This window comes from Arachis hypogaea, chromosome 20 (assembly GCF_003086295.3).
Source record: "Arachis hypogaea cultivar Tifrunner chromosome 20, arahy.Tifrunner.gnm2.J5K5, whole genome shotgun sequence".
NCBI lineage: Eukaryota > Viridiplantae > Streptophyta > Magnoliopsida > Fabales > Fabaceae > Arachis > Arachis hypogaea.
The window spans coordinates 137098877-137121143 of record NC_092055.1 but is presented as its reverse complement, the minus strand read 5'-3'; the positions used below and the strand labels follow the sequence as shown (position 1 = coordinate 137121143).

General features: G+C 31.3%; 2 protein-coding genes across 2 annotated transcripts; one reads left to right on the top strand and one right to left on the bottom strand.

Moving 5' to 3' along the window:
* Positions 1-3397: 3397 nt before the first annotated feature.
* LOC112784628 (cytochrome P450 85A) lies at positions 3398-8464 on the top strand. Its single transcript, XM_025827903.2, has 9 exons — positions 3398-3912; positions 4567-4888; positions 4979-5128; positions 5211-5459; positions 5577-5663; positions 6245-6323; positions 7422-7528; positions 7620-7744; positions 8186-8464. The coding sequence occupies exons 1-9, from the start codon at positions 3713-3715 to the stop codon at positions 8271-8273; spliced, it is 1407 nt and encodes a 468-aa protein (XP_025683688.1). The 5' UTR covers positions 3398-3712; the 3' UTR covers positions 8274-8464.
* A 5018-nt stretch (positions 8465-13482) lies between these two features.
* On the bottom strand, positions 13483-21960 carry LOC140183263 (uncharacterized). The gene is made up of 3 exons (XM_072231295.1): positions 21846-21960; positions 21438-21532; positions 13483-14250 (listed from the first exon to the last, which is right to left on the bottom strand). Exons 1-3 carry the CDS (start codon positions 21958-21960, stop codon positions 13483-13485), a joined length of 978 nt encoding a protein of 325 aa, XP_072087396.1.
* Between the last annotated feature and the right edge of the window lie 307 nt (positions 21961-22267).

Genomic DNA, 22267 nt, shown 5'->3' with positions numbered 1-22267 from the left:
TAATTTAGAATTCTATTCTTTTAGATTTTATATTTTGAAAAAATTGAATAATTTTTTTATTATCAATACAATTAAATGTCACTAAAAAAATATTTAAAAATTTATCTTACATACAATTAGAAGTCGACTCTTTATTACATTCATAGTTTAAAAAGTTCTTTCAACTGATATCGTTGCTAAAAAAAATAAATTTATGATACGCAATGGTGATATTCTTTTGAAATATTTTTTAATACTAAACAAAATTATAAAAATAAATTAATTTTTTAATAAATATTATGTTATTTTCTATTAAATATTTGAAAGCAAATTTATATATTTATAAAGGATTAAAATAAAATATAACAAGCTAATTCAATAACATTGCTGGCTTGTGGTTGTGGAGAGTTCAATAACAATGTGTTCTTGTGGCTATGGGTTTAAATTTAATTGTATAACGAGGGCAAATAAAAGTTATGGGAGTGAATCTCTCAATCTTATTCTCTCAATTATTTAGTTATAAAGTGTGATTTTTTATTATTTAATATCTTTTTTTACATATTTTTTTAATCTTATTTAAAAAGTATAAAGTGAAATATGACACATTACCAAATAATTAAAAAAAAAAATTGAGAATCCATTTCTAAAATTTATTACTAAGAATTATTTGAGAGTTTCCAAAAATTCAATGGGGCACTTGCCCCTGTATACAAATACAAGTACATTCATTTTTGTATATAATTAAGTTTTATACTAATGATATTTTATAGTATAATGATGTTATATCATTAATTAGATTATTTTAGTAATTAAATTTAATCAAGTTGGTCCAATAATTTATTGGCACAACCAAAATTAGTCATATATGTGCGATCTGAATTCATGCTGCTACTTTTTTTTAGAATAAAAACTTAATTGGATTTGATTATAAAGATGACTTGTTCATCTAGTATTTTATTTAGAATATGATATATTTTATCATTTTTTTGCATATAAAAAAAAAGTCTTAAAATGGATAAAATAGAAAAACAAACAATTATGGATGAATTTTTGTCATTGTCTTATTTTTATAAATACATATTTCATAAGTAAACAACATATAAAGCTAGAAATTTTTATACCGTTTTCTTTATATGAAATTGATAGTTAAAAATTATTAGATAATTTAATATTTTTACTAAATTATATGTAAGTTTTTATTTATAAAATAAAAAAACTTTAAAAAATATACAACTCTTATAAAAAAAAACCTCTTTTAATAATGACTATTCATAGATTTTAAAAATCCATCGTATAAAATTTGAGTTAATAGTTAAATTAATCCTGAAAAGATAAAACGTTTTTTAAATTTGTCTATGAAAGATTTTATCAATCAAAAAAGTCTTTCAAAGATCACGAATTAATCATATTTGTCATTTAATTACTCTATTAATAATTTTCGTCAACGATTGATGATGTAGATGTTAATTGATATTATACATAATATTTAACATATCCAATTGAACGTTAACTAAATATATTTATGAAAATCTATCGATTTAGTCGCTAGGTCATATTGGAAATATGATTTATATAATTGAAAAAAATAACTAGATTAATAGATTTTCATAAACATATTTTATTAATATTCAATTAGACATGTCAAATATTATGTATATTGTCAATTAACGTTTCACAATATCAATTGTTGATAAAAAATTATTAATGGAATAATTGAAGGATAAGTATGATTAATTTTTAATTTTTAATGAACCAATTTAATTAAAAAAATCTTTTAAGAACAAATTTAAAAAATGCCTGTATCCTAAGGACTATTTGATTGTTAACCCTACAAAATTTTCATTAAAATTGTGTTGATATTTCACCCTTTGGAAGAAGACCACCATAATGTTGAACATGGTTTTCTAGCAATTACAAAATTAAGGACCAGTTTTAAGAGTGTCAAAGCTAGTAATCAGAAATGCAATGGAACAGAAAACCTCTCTTGTTTTTCTTCTCCCTTCTATCAGCACATACTCACATGGTAACCCAAGCAAAACTGTCTTGTAGTGAAATTATGTAATTTAGATCTTATTGACAGACATGTGAAGGTCTGGGGCTGGCTATGACCACCCTTTAATTTTTAGGTCCAATGGGGTGCCATGCATGTGCTTTTTTCATTAAAATTATTTTCTCTCTTTTTTTTCTTTATTTTCCCTTTTTTTTTATCCTTCTTCTGCCTTGAGGATAAATTAGAGATTTTCTTTTATTTATTTAATAAATAATTAAAAACTATAATATACATATATATAATTTCTTGTGGAAACTTTTGTCATATGTATAAAAGAATTAGAGAAAACAATAAATACGTCTTTAACTTTTTAATTCGAAGATACATAAGTTTATTATTAATTAAGAATACAAATTGGTCCTTAAGTTTTTTATCTAAAATATATAAAGATAAATCAATTCTTTAAAAAGATTTAGATGTCTCGTATTTTAAAAAATAAAATATATTTTTGTATTTTTAATTAGTCAAAAATTTATGAGTAATTACCCAAATCAGTTTCCAAGGATTTTAAAAGCGGACACTTTAGTCCCCAAGAAAAATTAATACACAGATCAATCCCCAAGGTTTTACTTTGGCAGACAAATTAGTCCCCAATTAATTTTTCTTGGGGACTAAAATGTCCGTTTTTAAAATCATTGGGGACTGATTTGGGTAATTACTTTGCCCGAAAAATGAACTGGGACTGATTTGTCCGCCAAAATAAAACCTTGGAGATTGATCTGTATATTAATTTTTCTTGAAAACTAAAGTGTCCGCTTTTAAAATTCTTGGGGACTGATTTGGGTAATTACTCAAAATTTATTTATCTTCGAAATAAAAAGTTAGAGATTTATTTATTGTTTATTCAAAGAATCAAGAATGATATATTTTTAAACAAATTCTTTATATTTTCTTGAAATTCTGTAATCCCTTTTCCTTGATAAACCCAACACTTAATCCATGCAACAAAATACAAAAAGAACTGATGCAGGTAACTTAGTTTACAGTGCCAACTCATTTAACTGTCATCAATTTGCACTGTTCCAACCAACCCTTGTTTTCCCCACTTTATATAGAAAAAGCAACCAACAAAAACATTTGCAACTTCAAATCTCGAAGAGCTAAATTGGAAGATCCTGAAATTTTTTTAATTAATTAATTTGCCAAAAGATGTCTGTTGTGCTAAGTTGTTACTAAATTAAATTCTTCACAAAAAGGCAACAATCTTTTTATTTTATTTCAACTTAAGTCTTATTAACATATTCTAAAAACATTAGTTAAGAGTATCATAAATTTTTTTAATATTTCTAATGAATTAAATGCTTAAAAAATTAAAAAAAAATTGTATTATTATTATATTCTTAAATTATATTTTTAACTAAATCATTTATCTTAATTCATTTGTATCCATTATTATCTTCCTTTTTTATTTTGTTTTTTTTAGTTTTTATGGCCATGACCTAGAATAGGTGGTGATGCTACATTTTGTTTGTATGGCTTTTTTCTTATTCTTATATGAAAATGGTAGCTCAAGGGGCCTATATATATGTGTGTGTTTATGTGCACTCTTTTTAAAGCCAGGCTTGTACCTTTTACTTATATTTTGATTTTCATTTTTTTCTTGAGTTCTCTCTGTCTCTCTCTCACTCTCTCTCGGGTTTGAGTCTTTTGCAAAGAACTTTAGAAAGAAATAAAAAGCACCTAATGGCTTTTACCTTCATTGCAATTGTTGGTGGTGTTTTGTTCTTGTTCTGTTTTTTCTCTGCTCTTTTGAGATGGAATGAAGTAAGGTACATGAAGAAGAATAAAGGTTTGCCACCAGGTACAATGGGGTGGCCACTTTTTGGAGAAACAACTGAGTTTCTTAAACAAGGTCCTAACTTCATGAAAAACCAAAGAGCAAGGTAAAAGATTAAAATTAAACTAACTAAAATCATGTTTGGATTTCCTTCTTCCTCTGTTCACTTGCATAGAGTGGTGAAAAATGAAAATAGGTGGTTTGATAAACATTTTTTGCACCTTGTTCTTTTTTTTAAGGGATCATGTGGTTGTAGGATGTATTTAATTTATGATTAGGTTCAGATTCCAAGGAATATGAAAACATTTTGCAAACCACATGTCCCTTATATCTTTGTGTTACAGCATTATTAGCATACAAGTTAGTTGGGTTGGCTTGTTTCATGTTTGGTTTATTACTTTGATTAACTTTTTTGGATTAATCAAAAGTTATCAACTATAAATGAGAGATTAAAGAAAAACACACTCTAGTGTCTAATTCTAATATCCTTCTCCTTGAAAAGAAAATAATGATTTCATGAGATGCAAAAGTTATCCATTTTTTTTTTAATGAAAGAAGAAAAGGGGTGGGGGATGTTTGACAAATCATTTTCTCAATTAATGAGGTTTCTTAAATTAGTTAAATTTGGGGTGTGAAGTAAACCACTTTTCATGCATGTACTTTTTTACCCTATTAATAATCATGGTTTACTTTTTTTATAATTTTTATCTATAAACCATTTTTATGTCTTATTTTTTGGGTTGTGAATAATGAATGGCAGGTATGGCAGTTTTTTCAAATCACACATATTGGGGTGTCCTACAATTGTATCAATGGATGCAGAGCTTAATAGATACATTCTAATGAATGAATCAAAAGGGCTTGTTCCAGGATACCCTAAATCCATGTTAGACATCTTGGGAAAATGCAACATTGCAGCTGTTCATGGCTCCACTCACAAGTACTTGAGAGGTGCCTTGCTTTCTATCATTAGCCCCACCATGATCAGAGATCAGCTTTTGCCAAAAATTGATCACTTCATGAGATCCCACCTTAGCAATTGGGACAATCAAGTCATCAACATCCAACACAAAACCAAAGAGGTTCCTTTCTATTATTCTTATCATTCTCATTCTCATTAAAAAAAAATTGTATTTTTTGGTAATTTTATTTCTCAAACTTTTTATGGACAGATGGCCTTCCTTTCATCACTGAGGCAGATTGCAGGCAAAGAATCAAGCAGAATATCAGATTCAATCATGCCAGAATTCTTTAATCTAGTATTAGGAACCCTTTCTCTTCCTATTCACCTTCCGGGGACGAATTATAGTCGCGGATTTCAGGTTTAGTATATTCCACTTTACTGTGTTGAGCTCTTTCTTTAAGAAAAAAAAGAATTACTAAGAAAAGAAGTGAATGTTGCAGGCAAGGAAAGCTATTGTGAGTATTGTGAGTGAGGTAATAGAGGAAAGGAGAAAATCCCAAGAAATACACAAAGACATGCTTGGAGGATTGATGGGAAATGATGATGAAAGTAGACACAAACTAAGTGATGAAGAAATCATTGATCTAGTGATTACAGTTATGTATTCTGGTTATGAAACTGTTTCAGCCACGTCAATGATGGCAGTGAAGTATCTTCAGGACCATCCCAAAGCACTTGAAGAACTCAGAGTCAGTCTCCATAATAATAATAATAATAAAAAATAAATAATTTACACAGTTTCACTATTCCTTTCATTTGATTTATTACTTTACCTTCTGACTCTGATGAAATTTCTGGTTTTATAGGAAGAGCATTTGAACATTAGACAAAGGAAAAAACCAGATGAACCAATTGATTTCAACGATCTCAAGTCAATGAGGTTTACTCGCGCGGTAAAAATTCTATTCTCTCTCGTTTCTTTTCAATTACTCCCATTTTTTTTCTTTTTAATTTTAAATAGAATTTAATTTTAAATCTCCTATTAACAAAAATAATTATATATCCTTTGTGCCAATGAGTAATAGCTCAATTGGCATCTCCCCATACTCAATTAAGAGGTTGCGAGTTCGAGTTTCTTATCTTTGGTAAAAAAAAAAAAAAAAAAAAACAAAACTATATGTCCTTTACACGTATAGTCATTTAAAAAAATGATTTAGATTGCACGACTCAGATGCATCAAAATTAAACTCTTATATAATATTATAATAGATAGGTTTATTTGTGAATTTATTAGAAAAATTCATAACGACCTGGGCCATTAATATAAAGAATATTTACTTATTATTATTAAAAGGGTTTGATTTAGATTGCACGACTCAGATGCATCAAAATTAAACTCTTATATAATATTGTAATAGATAGGTTTATTTGTGAATTTATTAGAAAAATTCATAACGACCTCGGCCATTAATATAAAGAATATTTACTTATTATTATTAAAAGGGTTTTGATAATTTTTTTTTTCATTGTGCAGGTGATTTTTGAGACCTCTAGATTGGCGACAATAGTTAATGGGGTCCTAAGGAAAACTACTCAAGATATGGAACTAAATGGTTGGTGTTTTTTTACTCTTTTTATTTTTTCTAAAAAAGAAAAAAATACAAATCTTTAAAAAAAGAATTAAAAATAGATAAAATTATATATTTAAAAAATTAAAAGCTTAATAAAAATATTCATGATTGAAATATTTTTTTGAATAATTTCTTGATTTTACTGTTTTAAATCATTTAATCCATAAAAATGGAACCCGTTTATTAATTTTTGTCCTAAACTAATTTAGAAGTCGATTTTCAATTTACTATTATAGGCACGTGTGTAGTTTTGAATACATAGAATGAGAAATTGTTGAAATGAAATGAAATTGTAATCACCAAAGGGGGAGCTACACAGTTACAGTTACAGAACTCTGGCATTTTGGCCATCAGTTTTAACTTGTTAACAAACCTAACAAAGAGTCAAAGACCCTTCCACTATGTATATCTTTACCCTCAAACTTTCTTTTACCATTTCAGCATTTACTTTAAATGTTAGACTGAAAATTACCCAAAAATGGAGAAGAGAAGAGGACGAACCCAGGAGGGGGGCCATTGAGGAGTTTTGTTCTGACACAGGATTTTGGCAATTATAACACGTAGTAAATATATTGATAGAAATTTTTTAAAAAAATATATATTATATTTTCTTTATTTTTATCTTTTAGAAAGATGGAGAATATCTTATAATAAATTATTATTAGAGTAATGTTATATAACAAGCAAATATTATCATTTTTTATAATATTTGATCAACAATAATTTATATTCATATTTACAAAAATTTTGTACAAAAAAATATATAATTTATACCTATCTATATTTATAAGAATTTACACATATAAATTAATAGAATTTGTATTCACATTTTTTAAAATTTATGTAAATAATTTAGTGTTTATACCGGTTAAATGATGATCAAATATACTAAAAATTAATGGCCTCGAGAATTTTTTTATTATATTTTATTTTTAAATTCAATATAAATACATTTTCATCTCTCTGTTTTCTATATCTATGTCTCCTTAGAGTTACCAAAACACAATCCTAGTGTGTCACAATTGAAAAATAGAAATGTATTTTCTTATAGCAATTAATATATTGTTTTTCTTTTTTCAGGTTATTTGATTCCCAAAGGGTGGAAGATATATGTGTACACGAGAGAGATAAACTATGACCATTTTCTATATCCTGATCCACTAAAGTTCAATCCATGGAGATGGCTGGTTAGTACTTAGTACCAACTCAACCGCTTATTAATTTGTCTATTATTGCTTATCAAACATATATTAATATTATTAAATTTGAAAATTAAAGGATAAGAGCCTAGAGTCAAAAAACCACTGCTTGATATTTGGAGGAGGTACAAGATTGTGTCCAGGGAAAGAGTTGGGAATAGCAGAAATTTCAACTTTCTTGCACTATCTTGTAACTAGATACAGGTGACTAATTTTCCTATTCAATATGCTTATATTCTGACCTAATAAAATTGATAAAAATTCAGGTGCAGTCAATTTTATGCAAAGTTAATAACTGAGTTGTTAAATGATTTGAATAATTTGATTAAATTTTCATCTAACGATTTTCAATTATCAATTTTACGTGAAATTGACTGCACCTAAGTTTTTACTACTAAAATTATATTGCATTATTAGGGACTAGTCAGTCTTAACTATTTCGTTCACATAGTTGTTTTTTTTTTTAAATAAGAATAATAAAAGTACAAAAAGAAAAAATCTTAAAGTAGTTTTATATCAATTATGTAACATTATATCATTTAAAATAATAGATGTAATTGTACGACTGTATAAAACATTTTAAATTCTAGTATTATTTTATGGTGATTTCTGACATCTTTTTTATATAATTAATTATGATTGCAGGTGGGAAGAAGTAGGAGGAGATAAACTACTGAAATTTCCTAGAGTTCAGGCACCTAATGGACTGCACATAAGGGTGACATCTTACTAATTAGGCCGTGACTTTTATGTACAAAACTTTTTTAGAAAAAAAAATGGTTCAATAAAAAAATTGTCATGTTAATTAGTGTAACCGTTTAGAGAATTTCAGGTAGTAACACCTTCTGTAAGATTATAGATAGACTGCTAGTTTCTGGGTAAATGATTCAAATTTTATGAAACGAAGCTCATTAGAATATGAAAGTACTGATCATAGATAATATAATTGAATTTTACAAATAATATAGTTAAATTTAATTCACATTTATAAATAAAACAAAAATATAAATATACAATTATACCGTTATTCTGTTATAACAAATTTGATAATCGAAAGTTTAGTATTTTTGATGGTTTTATTTTATTATAAAAATATGTAAATAACACGTGTGTATATATAAAAATACGTGACTAACGATTTTGTATTTAACAAAGAAATTTTGGTTTTTAAACAATGAAAATGGAGTTCGGTTAACTTTATCCATATTTTTTTTGGTGACTAAATAGAAAAGAAAGAAAAAAAAAAGAGACAAAACCAAATTAATTGGCTAGGGTCATATCTAAATCTATTAGATGTTGAAGCTCACTCCATGGTTGGCTCCAATTCGAGTGAATGTCCGCGACAGAAGCAGCTGCTTTAGCCATACAATCTGCAACACTATTTGCAGTCCTCTGAATTAAAAGAATAGAGACTCTCCAATTCCAATTCATAACCTCCTGTATGCTTTGCCAAATCCCATTCCGGAATATCCTTACCAAGCATTCTTTGGTTTACCAAGAAAAGAGCTTCTAAACAGTCTGTTTCACAAATAACCTCACGAAATCCACTCTCCCAAGCAAGAAGTAAACCTCTCCAAATTGCATACAATTCAACAAAAAGAACACTGCACACTTCGACTTTCCCAGTGCAATCTTTCAACCAACATTCATCAGGATTGCGAATGATACAACCAAAACCAGCATAGCCAGAAGGAGCAAACCAACTAGCATCACAATTCAATTTAACAGAATAAACTGGAGGTGGAACCCAATGCAAACAAAGTGAAGGAGGAGACAGAGATTGATGCATAGTAAAAATAGTGTGAAACTCCCTTACTGAACTACGAATCAAACTCACCACTTTATTAGCACTCCATGAATCATCTATATTAAATAAGTCATGATTCCTGCTTCTCCAAATCCACCAGATGATCGAAAAGAAAAGAAAAACATTTTCACTCCTTGCACCTCTGTAGAGCCAATCATGTAAATTCGAGTTATCTGAATACAGGTCTAAAAGGTTCCAGACCTCCTTGGCACTAGGGTACTCCCGAAGACAATGAAGAATTGATTCAGAACCATTCTGACACCGATGACAGGTGCTAGATAAAGCTAAACCACGACCCAAACGAAACTCTGCCGTATGAATAGCATTATGAAGACTGAGCCAAATCAAGAACTTGTACTTCTCAGGAATATGCAGTCGCCATACCCACAACCAATCATCATGCTCATTCCAGTCAAACTTTCTTTTGGCTAGCCAACTGTACCCACTCCTAGCTGAGTAAAGTCTAGAAGATGCCACACCCCACGACCAACCCGAACTCTCTCCAGCATTCAAATCCGGATTATAAGCATTCAAACGCTGTTTGACATCTTCTGGAATGATAGAGAAAATATCATGGAGACTCCATTGACCATCTTTCCAAACGTCTCTAATAGTTAAATCAGAGTCAGATATATGTACAAAAGGGACATCTTGAGCAATTGGGCCATCAATACTCCAATTGTCAAACCAAAAAGATTGATCAAGTGACCCAACGCACCAAGAGAAGGCATCCTTAAGGGCACCAAAAGCCTTTGAGATACTCTTCCAAACATGAGAAGCATTGCAAGGGACAGGGCCATCTAAAACTCCCTCATTCCTCAGATACTTCGCCCTCAATAGAGCAACCCAAGGCTTGTCCTGACAATGAAAAAGTTGCCACACCAATTTACCAAGTAAAGATATATTAACACATGCAGGATCTCTAACACCCAGGCCACCAAATTTTTTTGGAGTGATCACGGTCCTCCAATTAACAAGAGAAAGACCTTTACCATCAACTTGACCCTTCCAAAGGAACTGTCTCATCATAGAAGATAATTTATCGCAAACCCAATTTGGAAAAAAAGATACCTGCATATGATAGACAGGAATGGATGCTGCAACAGAATTGATCAGGCAAAGTCTCCCTGCTTTATTTAGAAGCCTTCCTTTCCAATTAGCTAATCTTCCCCTCACCTTTTCAATCACCGAATGAAAAGAAGCCCTACTGGTACGGGAATGATTAAGGTTAACTCCAAGATATCTTCCTAAATCCAAAGCAAAACGTATTGAAGAAACACAAGTAAAAATATCTCTTCTACGATCAGTCACATTTTTAGAGCAAAAAGCTTTAGACTTTTCAAGATTCACTTTCATGCCAGATGCCTTGCAAAAAATGTTAAGAGAATGCATGACCATTTGGACCTGACTCTTTGTAGCTTGACAGAAGAGTAAGAGATCATCTGCAAACATCAAATGAGAAGATTTTGGGCCACCCCTAGTGACAGAAACTGGTTTCCACACACCCTCGACCACCTTATGAGATATATAGCAAGCAAGTCTTTCCATACAAAGCACAAATAAGTAAGGAGACATTGGATCGCCCTGTCTAAGCCCCCTTCTAGGAGCAAAACTATCCAATCTATTCCCATTCCACATAATAGAAAGAGATGATGCACGGACACAAGTCATAATCAAATTAACAGTGATGATAGGAAAACCAAAAGCAATGAGAGTACTCTCCAAAAACCTCCAATCCACCCTATCATAAGCTTTTTCAAGATCAATTTTAAAAGCAAGAGTACCTTTCTTGGATTTTGTGTGCTTCATGAAATTCAGAATTTCTTGGGCCACAATAATATTATCAGGAGCACCACGACCCGGAATAAAACCTCCTTGTAAAGGACTAACAATATCTGGAAGAAAAGGCCGAAGTCAGTTAGTCAATACTTTGGTGATAATTTTATAAACGACATTACACAAGCTAATAGGCCTGAAATCCTTCATAAAGGTAGGGTTATCAATTTTAGGAATAAGCACAATCAGAGTTTCCATGATGCTAGGATTTAAGAACTCTCCCAAAAAAGCGCTCCGGACAATATTCCAAATCTCAGTGCCTACTATCTCCCAATATTCTTTAAAAAAATAAGCTTGAAAGCCATCTGGACCAGGAGCCTTAAAAGGGCTCATACTGAATACTGCTGACTTGACTTCCACAAAAGAGACAGGGTCAATTAACCTAGCACAAGCCTCAGTGCTTAGAGTGGGCATCGGAACATCCCCTAAATAATCAACCTCAACCTCTTCCGTTGTACCAAAGAGATTCTTGTAAAAAGAGAGGGCTTCTTCCTGGAGAATATCTGGATCAGTAGACCAAGACCTATCGCTAACATATAATCCATGTACTCTATTATGGTTTCTACGCACCAAAGTCTGAAGATGAAAGAATTTAGTGTTTCTATCCCCATACTTGACCCACTGCTCTCTAGATTTCTGGTACCAAAAAAGTTCCTCTTGCAACAAAAGCCTATTGTAATCTTCCCTCAGTTCAGCTTCTTTAATTCTCAGAGATAACACATCGGTAACCTCCAAACGCCGTTGAATCTGATCAATCTGATATTCCAGCTTATTTTTTCGCACAAAAATATTTCCAAAAATCTTTGAGTTGAAGTCCAAAGAAGCCTGTTGAACCATCTTAAGCCTTTCGGTAACGCCTCCAAACACTTGATTCCAAGCCTTACTAATAACATGTTTATAAGAAGGATGTGTTGCCCACGCAGCTTGGAACCTAAAAGGACGTAAACCTTTCACTCTGGGGCTACCATGACAACGAACTAAAATATGACAATGATCAGAATGAAGCCTGCTAAGAATTTCAGAATAACCCTCAGGAAACATTGTCATCCACGCCTCATTAACTATAGCTCTATCCAACCTTTTAGCCAAGTCCCTGCCAGCCTGAACTGCTCTATACCAAGTATATCTCCTACCAGTCACTTTAAGATCAAAGAGCTCACAGTCATCTAGAGTAGTAGCTAATAGACTAGCTCTGTGAGAAGAAAAATAAGCACCTGTACTCTCATCTGGTGCCACAATCTCATTAAAATCACCAACGGCCATCCATGGTCTATTATGGCCTGAATTAATAGAACACAAATGATCCCAAAGCATACATCTTTTTTCGAATTGAGGACTCCCATATACTGCACTACAAAGCCAAACTAAGTTACCCACACTCACTTTCACTGTGATACATTGGTCAATTTGATCAATAACCACACAAGAAGCATTAGCAATAGAAGATAAAAACCAAATGCCACCCCTGTGTCCTACTGCTTCCTCAATACCAACACAATGAAAACCCAACTTATCCCAAAAATTCTTCAAATTATTAAACATGGTATGAGTCTCAAAGAGAAAGAGGAAAGATGGTTTATATATTCTCACCAAATTTTTGCAATGCACACGGGCCATCTTGTTAGACGCACCCCTCACATTCCAGGCTATGATATTGAAACTATCCATAAAAACAGCAAAAAGGGAGCTCCAATAACAAACCCGAGACTCAACATGATGTCCCTGTCTTCGACGATCCTGCCTTTAATGGACTCTCAAGTTGCAGCCCAATTTTTTCCGTCGAAACTTGCACCATACCCGCCGTCGATGCTCCATCCTTATCTACTAGTGAATTCTGCAAAGAGTTTGGGCGAGGACGCTTTCGCACAGTGCCATTTGTTGTCTCACCTTGCTGCTGATGATGAACATTGTGCCGGGTCCCCGAAGAAGCCACACTAACAGGTTTTCCAATATTGATGCCCCTGCTTAATTTTACTTTGGATCCAGTAGCATGTGTTGTACGTTGGTGATTAGGCCTTGTCCAAGTATTGGTAGCCTTGTTAGGTGTCTTCTTTACTTTTGGTTGGACCTGATGGGTGCTAAGAGAAGGCTTTTGACCCATTTTATACTTTCCTTTCCTAATCACTTGAGTCCAACCTTCCAAATCCTCATGTTGTGCATGGTCTACATGAACAGCATGCAAATCACTCTCCACCAAATCCGAGACAGTAATATTTACAGTCTCATCTCCAAGATTCTTGCCAAAATGAAAACTTGCCTTTTCTATATGTACTGGATTTTTTGAATTTGAGCTTTCTGGCTACTTTGCTACATCGCTGATCACCTTGGCATTAGTTCCTCCTCCTGCATTGCTGTCAGTCTTGCACACCTTCATATCATGACCAAACTTGAGACAGGAGCCACAAATAAGGTGAAGACTTTCATATTCAACCTCATATTCAACGCCTTCAACAAGAATCTTCTTAGTCACTGGCAATCCTAAATCTATCTGAACACAGGCTCGAGCATATCGTCCTCTTTCAGCTAATTTTGTTGCCAAATCAACCTTAATGGGAATGCCAACTGCAGCCGCAACACGGAGCATTGCATCTTCTTGGTAGCACCAAATTGGTAATCCGGAAATTCTAATCCACACTAAAGTTGCTCCAACACAGTTTTCACTTGATCTAAACTCTTGATCCCAAGGCTTCACAGCCACATAATTTCCCTCGATCATCCACGGACCTCCTAAGATAACCTTTTCTCGCTCCTCGGCTACATCAAACTTCACGAGAAAGTAGTCAAATCCCACGTTCAATAAATCAAAACCTCCCTTAATCCTCCATACCGTTCGGAGTTTATGAGACAATGCAGTGTAGCTATAATGTTTACCTAGCACCTTAATCACTATAGCATCCTTATAAGGTTCTGCCAAGCAATTCTTAGCTTCTTGGGTAAACGTGACACTCGGTGGCAAGAGATCTCCTTGCTTCCCAGAAACTACTGCAATGTTATCTCCCGATAAAGTTTCAACAAGTGAAAAAGCTTTAGCAATCTTGGAACCCACAACTTTGTCCCTAAAAGAAACCTTCAAAGGCTTAGAAACCCCTCCCGAAATATGATCCTCCTTTTCCCCTGATGCAATCGCTCCCCCGCTCTCCCCTTATCTCTTCCGCCGACATTATCGGCTGCCTTACCGTGTTTCACCCTCAAAGTCTCTTCCCCGCTCACTCCACCGCTCATCTTCGATTTTTAAAATTGTACAGAGTACGGAGTACGTCGGTTAACTTTATCCATATGCATCAAAGTAAAAAGAGAGAGAGAAGTTCATTGAGCGCAAAAAATTGAATCATCATCCTGGTTTTCTCTACACTCTTTAGGAAAGAAAAGAAATTAATATGTAAAATTAGAAAGTAAATATAAGGAGTAACTATTATTTTAGTTTTTAAGATTTTGAGTCAAAATTAAAATTTTTTAATTTTTTTTGGTTCAAAATGATTTTTGTCATTTTACTTTGTATTAAAATCATCATTTTATTATTGAAAAGACATATTTACCCCCCAAAAAATATAAACTTACACTATTCTTTTCATCTCCAATTTTTATTCTAGATTTCTCCTTTTCCATCCTTTTTTCTAGTCTAGCAAATCTGGCAGTTTTTTCGACTACAACAGTGGCAGAGCATGTTAGCGACGACTAAGGTTGTTGAATGACGGTGATAACAGTTGAGGAACCTCTCACATGACCTTGTTATCCCTGCTTCTCTCTATCTCTCTCGTCTTCGTTTCTCTTCAAACTTTCTTCCGGTGACGACGGCGCGATGAGTCTACCCTCGCCAGCGTGACATCTCCTCCTATTTCTTCTCTTTTCTTTCTCTGCAATTGTCTCTTTCTCTTTTCCTTTGTTTATCTCTATTTCTCAATCTCTCTCTCTTTCTCGTTCTCTTTTCTTTATTTTTAATTAAATAAATTAGTTGTTGTGTTGTAATGGAAGTACCGAAAGAGCAGGAGTAAGAGTTAGTGTGGTGGAAGAGGAGAGAGACGGCTCCAATATAAGGAAGAGGAGAGACGATGGGATGGGTTTAGGGTTCTAGAAAGATAAGACTTGTTGGAAGAAAAGAGCTTGGGCTTGTTGGATTTGAGGAGCAAAGAAGACATGGTTGTTAATACTCGATTGCAAAAACGCAAGAGAAGAGAATACTAAAGAAGAAAATGGGGGAAGAGAAATGCAATGAATATTTTTGCCTCTTTCTGTCTCTCTCTAGCTCGCGTGCTCTTGTCTTTCTCTCCAGTGGCGTCGACGACTCTTCTCTACACCGATACCATGCTATCCTTCTCCTCTTTTTTCTTTCTCTTTCTTCTCTCCCGTCACTCCATTTCTCTTTTCTCTCTGGTTTAATTTTCTCTTTCTTTTTTTCTTTAAAAATATATATATATATATATAAATGTTGTGTGTTATTTTTGTTGTTAAATTTGATGTTGTTCTTGAATTTAAATTTAAATGTACTATTGTTGTTGAATATTGTATTTTTGAATTTGATATTAGTATTTGACTATTTTGTAGAGCAAGAGAGGTGGTGTTGGTGAATAGTGATATTGGAGTAAGAATAAATGTAAGGATATTTTTGTCCGTTAAAAATTAAAAGAACGATTTTAATATCAAATAAAACATTGAAAACGATTTCGAATTAAAAAAAATTAGGAACGAATTCGATTTTGACCAAAATTTTAAGAACAAAAACAGTAATTATCCTTAAATTTTACTATCTTTTGGGGTCAAATCACAACAAATATATATGAACACAAAAAAATCACAAAAATATATAAATGTTTTAAATGATGCTTGATTATTTTATATTGATATAATCGTAAGTAAACAAAAAAAAGTTATCCACTCAAGCAATTTTTAACAAGTTATTCCATGCTTTTTTTTTTGTATGGCTTTTTCTTCTTTATATGTGCATTACCGCTTTTTTTTTCTTCTCCTCATTTTTTTCCTTTCTCCTTTTTATTATCGTTGTCATTGTCATCGCCATCGTCACCACCTCCTTCTGCTTTTCTCGTTTTATTTTTCTCCTCTTTTTTTTTCTCTTCCTCTTTCTTTATTATTATCATCATCACTTTTATCGTCTTCTTCTTAATTAAATATCACAATTTAATTGTTACAAATGACACAGAAATTTTAGTGAATGATACCAACATTTTTAATGAATGACACAAGAAATCTTCAAAGGACCACAAGTCTAAAACCTTAACTCACTTAACTAACAAAATATATTAAATATGTTTTAGATTTAAAAGACACATTAAATTGTTGCAAATGACACATAAATGACTAAATGTCATATATATTAGTTCAATACCACACAATCAATTTAGTAATAACAAAAACACATCATTTAGTTAAAAATGGCACAATAAATCTTTAAAGAACCACAAATCCAAAATAATAAGAAAAGTACATAATTAATAAGAAAAGTACATAATTTAGTTGGAAATGACATGGTTAAAAAATTTGTGTGTCACGATTAAGAAATTATTGTGTTACAGATAAAAAATTTCTGTGTCAAAATTAAAGAACTTCCTGTGTTACGGTTAAAAAATTTTAGAGATATTTTTCTGATAAATTTTGTACAATTCAAAACTATTCCTCATTCTCCTCTTCTTTATCATCATCATCTTATTCTTTTTCTTTTTCATCTTCTCTTTCTTGTTTCAAATTTTCATAATTTTTTTATTTTATTTTACCCTCTTAACAAAAACTTGTGTCATGATTAAAAAGTTCCTATGTCAAAATTAAAATACTTTTTGTGTTATGATCAAAAAATTTTAGGGGTATTTTTCTGATAAATTATACACATTTTAAAACTTCCTCCTCTTTCTCTTCTTTTTTCTCTTCTTCTTCGTCATCATATTCTTTTTCTTTTTTCATCTTCTCCGTCTTATTTTATCTTTTCATAATTTTTTTTATTTTATCCTTTTAATAAGAATAAAAATAAAAAAAATTAAACAAAAAAATGCTATAATAATCCACCAAGAAGAGGAGGAGAAAAAAACAACAATAATAAAAGAACGACGATGAAAAAAAATATGCAAAAAAAAAGAAGAAATGCAAAAAAAAAATGAGAATTTTAGGTGCATAACTTTTATTGAGTATGAACCAATTTAATTGATAAAAAAGTTTGAGCATGTAAAAAAATCACAAATAAACACAAAAAAGATCGATAATCTAAACTAAGAACACTAAAAAAATGAAGTAAAAAAATATATATTATTGTATTTATAATTTATACTTTATAGAGTTTCAATATTTTGATTTAAAAATAATTAAAAATTCTTTAAAAAGTTTGACACAATACACATGTTACCATTAAAATTGTGCCAACAAAAAGGGGTATAATACCTTTCAATTATATGTACCAAGTTTGATTTTTTTTTAAATTTTTAATACAAGTTATCTAAATTTAATATTTCCACGAGTGCCTTTTGCAGAGGTGTTTGTGTTATAAGTTTTTTATTTTATATTTAGTAAATTAAAAAAATTATATGTTTGTATTTACAATTTTTAAAAGATAGGAGTATTTTTGAAAATACTTAAGGTGGAATTTTTTAAAGATGATTTGTGCTTATCAAAATTAAAAAGTCTAATACAACTTCATATATTAATTAATATCCAAATTTAATTCTTACATTAATGTCTATTATAGTATTTTTAAATTTTTGAAACTATTTTACCAAATGCTATGCTTATTGAAAGTCATTTTTAATTTAACTAGTGTAAAATTCACACTACGCACGGAATAAATATTGATCTATAGTAAAAAGTTTGTTGGTGCATGTTCATTGATACTAATAATTGTTACTTTTAACTTAAAAAGTCTTCGTGTATAAAAAATTATTATCCAATGTATAAGACTCTTTCAGCCTATATTCACTATAAGAAAAATATTGAATACCATCAGATTTATTATTGGATTTAGTGTCGGACATTAGTGATGTGTTTACCGGCGAATTCGGCAATAAATTGTCGGGTAAAGAAATTACCGTTGGATTTAGTTTTTCGACAGAAAATTAACCGGTAATAATTAAGGTAAAAAAAAAAGAAAAATTGGCGCGATCATTACTGTTGGATTTACTGGTAGATAAAATCTACCTGCCGGTAATCCGAATTAGTGGAATATATATTGCGTTTTGGTCATTCGCAAAACGTTACCGTCGGATTTATCCGCCAGTATATCCGACGGTAATCTTGTCCTAAATCCGAATTACGAGCCCCTCCCCCTCATTTCTAAACTACTCTCTCTCTAACCTTCTCCTCTCTCTCCCCCCCCCCCACAAACCACCTCCAGCATCCCCTCCTCCAACGTCGACCACCACCAACAGCGTTCAAGGACTGCGTAGACTCTTTGTGTCGCGTTGGTCACTCTATTGCCGCTGTTTGCGTTGTTCCCACCACTGCTGCCGCCGCCACTGTTGCCATCGTTGTTGACGTTGCTTCCTGTATTGCTAGAGTTGGCTTTTTCCTCCCTCTAGGTATGTTGTCCCCTTCTCCTTGTTCCTACTTTTTTTATTTATTTAAAAAATTCTAATGCAGTCCTGCTGTTTAGTCACTGCTGCTGCCACTTTGTCTTCTGTGCTGCCACCACGCTAGAAAAGTCCTATGCTCCGCACTGTCTCCAGGTAACTCACTAATTAGTTTTGGGTAGTTAAACTTTAAACCATAATTTATTTAATTTTAATCTGCTATGTATTAAAAAATTTGCAATTAGGATGCTTGTATTAGAGATTTAACTATTTTTCAGATTTAGTTCATATATTAGTTTAGATTTAGGATCTTTTAATTCTATTTTCGTTTAGGATTTTTTAAATTATGTTTTGATGATTCTATGTTTAAAATTTTGTTTATAATTTTGATTTTGAATTTTGTTTTGATGATTCTGTGTTTACTATTCTGAATTTTCTTAATTGCTTTTATTTTTGTGTATTGTTATGCAAGTGTAAAATCTCCAACTGCATTATTCTAATTTCTATTCTAGTGTTATTTGAGTTAAGTTTTTTAAGTTAATTTGTTGATTGTTTTTAATTGTCTAAGTTAATTTTTACTTGTTTATTTTTTAGTTAATTATTGACTTAATGTTTATTGTTGTTAATTTTCTAAGTTTATTATTATCTGAGTTAATTATTTTCTAAGTTAATTAGTTGATTGTTATTAATTGTCTGAGTTAATCTTAACTTGTTTATTTTTTTAGTTAATTATTGACTTATTATTTATTGTTGTTAATTTTCTAAGTTTATTATTATCTGAGTTAATTATTTTCTGAGTTAATTTGTTGATTGTTGTTAATTGTCTGAGTTAATTTTAACTTGTTTATTTTTTGAATTAATTATTGGCTGATTATTTATTGTTGTTAATTTCTAAGTTTATTATTATCTGAGTTAATTATTTTCTAAGTTAATTAATTGATTGTCGTTAATTGTCTGGATTAATCTTAACTTATGTATTTTCTGAGTTAGTTATTGACTTACTATTTTTTGTTGTCAATTTTTTAAGTTTATTAGTATCTGAGTTAATTAGTTTATTATTGTTAATTGTTTGAGTTAATCTTAACTTGTTTATTTTCTGAGTTAATTATTGACTTATTATTTATTGTTGTTAATTTTCTAAATTTATTATTATCTGAGTTAATTGTTTTCTAAGTTAATTAGGTAATTCTTATTAATTGTCTGAGATAATCTGAACTTGTTTATTTTTTGAGTTAATTATTGACTTATTATTTATTATTGTTAATTTTTTAAGTTTATTATTATATGAGTTAATTATTTTTTAAGTTAATTAGTATTGTATTTTCTAATTTATTAGTTAAAAAATTATTGAATTTAAATATTTAAAATTATATATTAATCTTTAAACAAATTTTTAAAAAATTCAAAATTTAAGTTTATGGTTGAATTTACCGTTGGTTAAATCTGCCAGTAGTTATTAATTTAATTATTAATTAATAATATATTACTGTCAGATTTACCAAAAAAAAATTCGACGGTATAATTATGTACCTAAAGTATCTTTTAAGGTTTATGAGGAAATATTATATCCTTAGTCTAATTAATTTTCATTTCACAAATCTTGCATAATCTAATTCAAGTTTTCAATAGCTCGATGCATACAAGATGTTGATTCGCAGTAAGCTACCTAAGTGACCGGAGCTATGTGAAATAGTGATATTACATTGATGTGTTTGAGTGCGTGTCATATTATTAAAGTTTTTGAAATAATTAGATCGAATGGTTAGATCGTTGCTTGACGACAAGTGAGTATAAAACCTTGAGTGAGTTAGCTGAAAGTCAAAGTTAATGGTTGAGCATGAATAAAGATGAGAATTTGAAAGGAATGGAGGTTGATGAGCTTTTTCATATAAGATAAAATGTCGGGAATGATGTAGGATATTTGAGTGAACTTAAAACGGAGTGATAAGCAAGCTAGAAAGCACCTAGTGATTGATTAGTTAAGGGAATAAGAGCGTTAGCCTGTTGACACATTATTTTTGCAAACACCTATCTTAAAAATTTGCACCTTATTGTGTTTATTCAAGTTTTAGTAAAAGTATTAACATCATATAACCTCTTTATTTTGAGCCGATCTTATAACTTCTACTTTATCCTATACTCTTTTCTTATATCTAAATCTTATGGATTGTCCGATATTTGAAATTTATGTAATATCTTATGTATTACTTTAAATTTTCGAGAACGAAAATTTTTATAAGATGGGTAGGATGTAAAATCTAGAATTTTCGAAAAATTCTATTAAGAGTTAATTTCAATTTATTTATTCATTAAAGACTTCATTTTTTTGAAATTATTTTATTAAAAGTATTTAAATCAAGTTTTGATAATTAAATTAAAAATTTTACTTATTGTTATAATTATTGAATAATTTTTTATATTTAAATTATAAAACTTAGCCGTGGTAAAAGAATAAGAATTTTATATGATTTAGTTTAATAATTGAGATTTTAGAATTTAATACTTTAATTTTAATAAGCAAGGAAAATTAATTATATTATCTTCAATTTTATATTAAAATACTTGATTAAAAGCCAATTAACAAATTGATAGTTAAGTAATATTTTTAAAATAATTTTAAATTAAATTATATTTTAAATTTATACATTATACCCTAATTTTATTAAAGTTACCCTAATCTATTAACCCTAAATTCCCAAATTAAAACCCATTAACCCTAACTTTAAATTACAAACAAAACCCTAATCCTAACCTCCTTGTCCCCACCGCCATGCCTCCACAGCTGCCATTCACCCCTTCCCTTTTTCTCTTCACGCTGCGCAGCCCCGAACCCCTTCCTCACTCTCTCTGCGTTTCACCCACTCACACACAAAACAGATACACTCATATACACGGAGAAGAGATCCGAGAGAGGGAGGCGCGTCGCCAGTAGGTCCTGGGCGCCGTCGCGTTGTCGTCGAGCTGGAGGGAAGAGTTGTCGCCGCCACGCCTCACCGCCACGCCTCGCCGCCAGTCGCCGCCATCGTCACCAACGATGGAGAAGGGAGAGAGAGACGAACACGAGGAGAGAGAGAGAGAGAGGGGGGGAAGCCTCTCGCATTGTTGTCGTCATGCTGGAGAGTTAGCAGTCGGGGAAGTTGCTGCTGTGAACTCACATTGCCTGCGCCTCCCTTGAGTCGACCCATCGCCACTGTGCCATCATCGCGCCGTGGATCTGCTCTGTCGCCGAACTGAGCTATGGAAGAAGGGTCAGAACGCGACGGGAAGGGAGTCATCTTCTGCCACTATCGTGCCATGAACGCCGTCGTGGTGGTCGCCGTCACTGCCGGAGTTTCTTCTGCTGCCGCTGCCACTGTTCTGGTCACCAGGAATGGCGCGGGTGTTGCCGAAACCACCACCGGACGTGTCGCTACTTGATTTAGTCATTCTTCCTTTGTTGCAGTAAGCGTTTTCGTTTTAAAAAGTCCTTTAGTCACTATTCTATTATCTTACGCTGAGGTTTTGCGGCGTTAATTGCTGTAAGATTGAATTTCAGTTAATATATGTTGCGACTAGAGTTGTTGTGGTTGCTGTGAAAGTAGT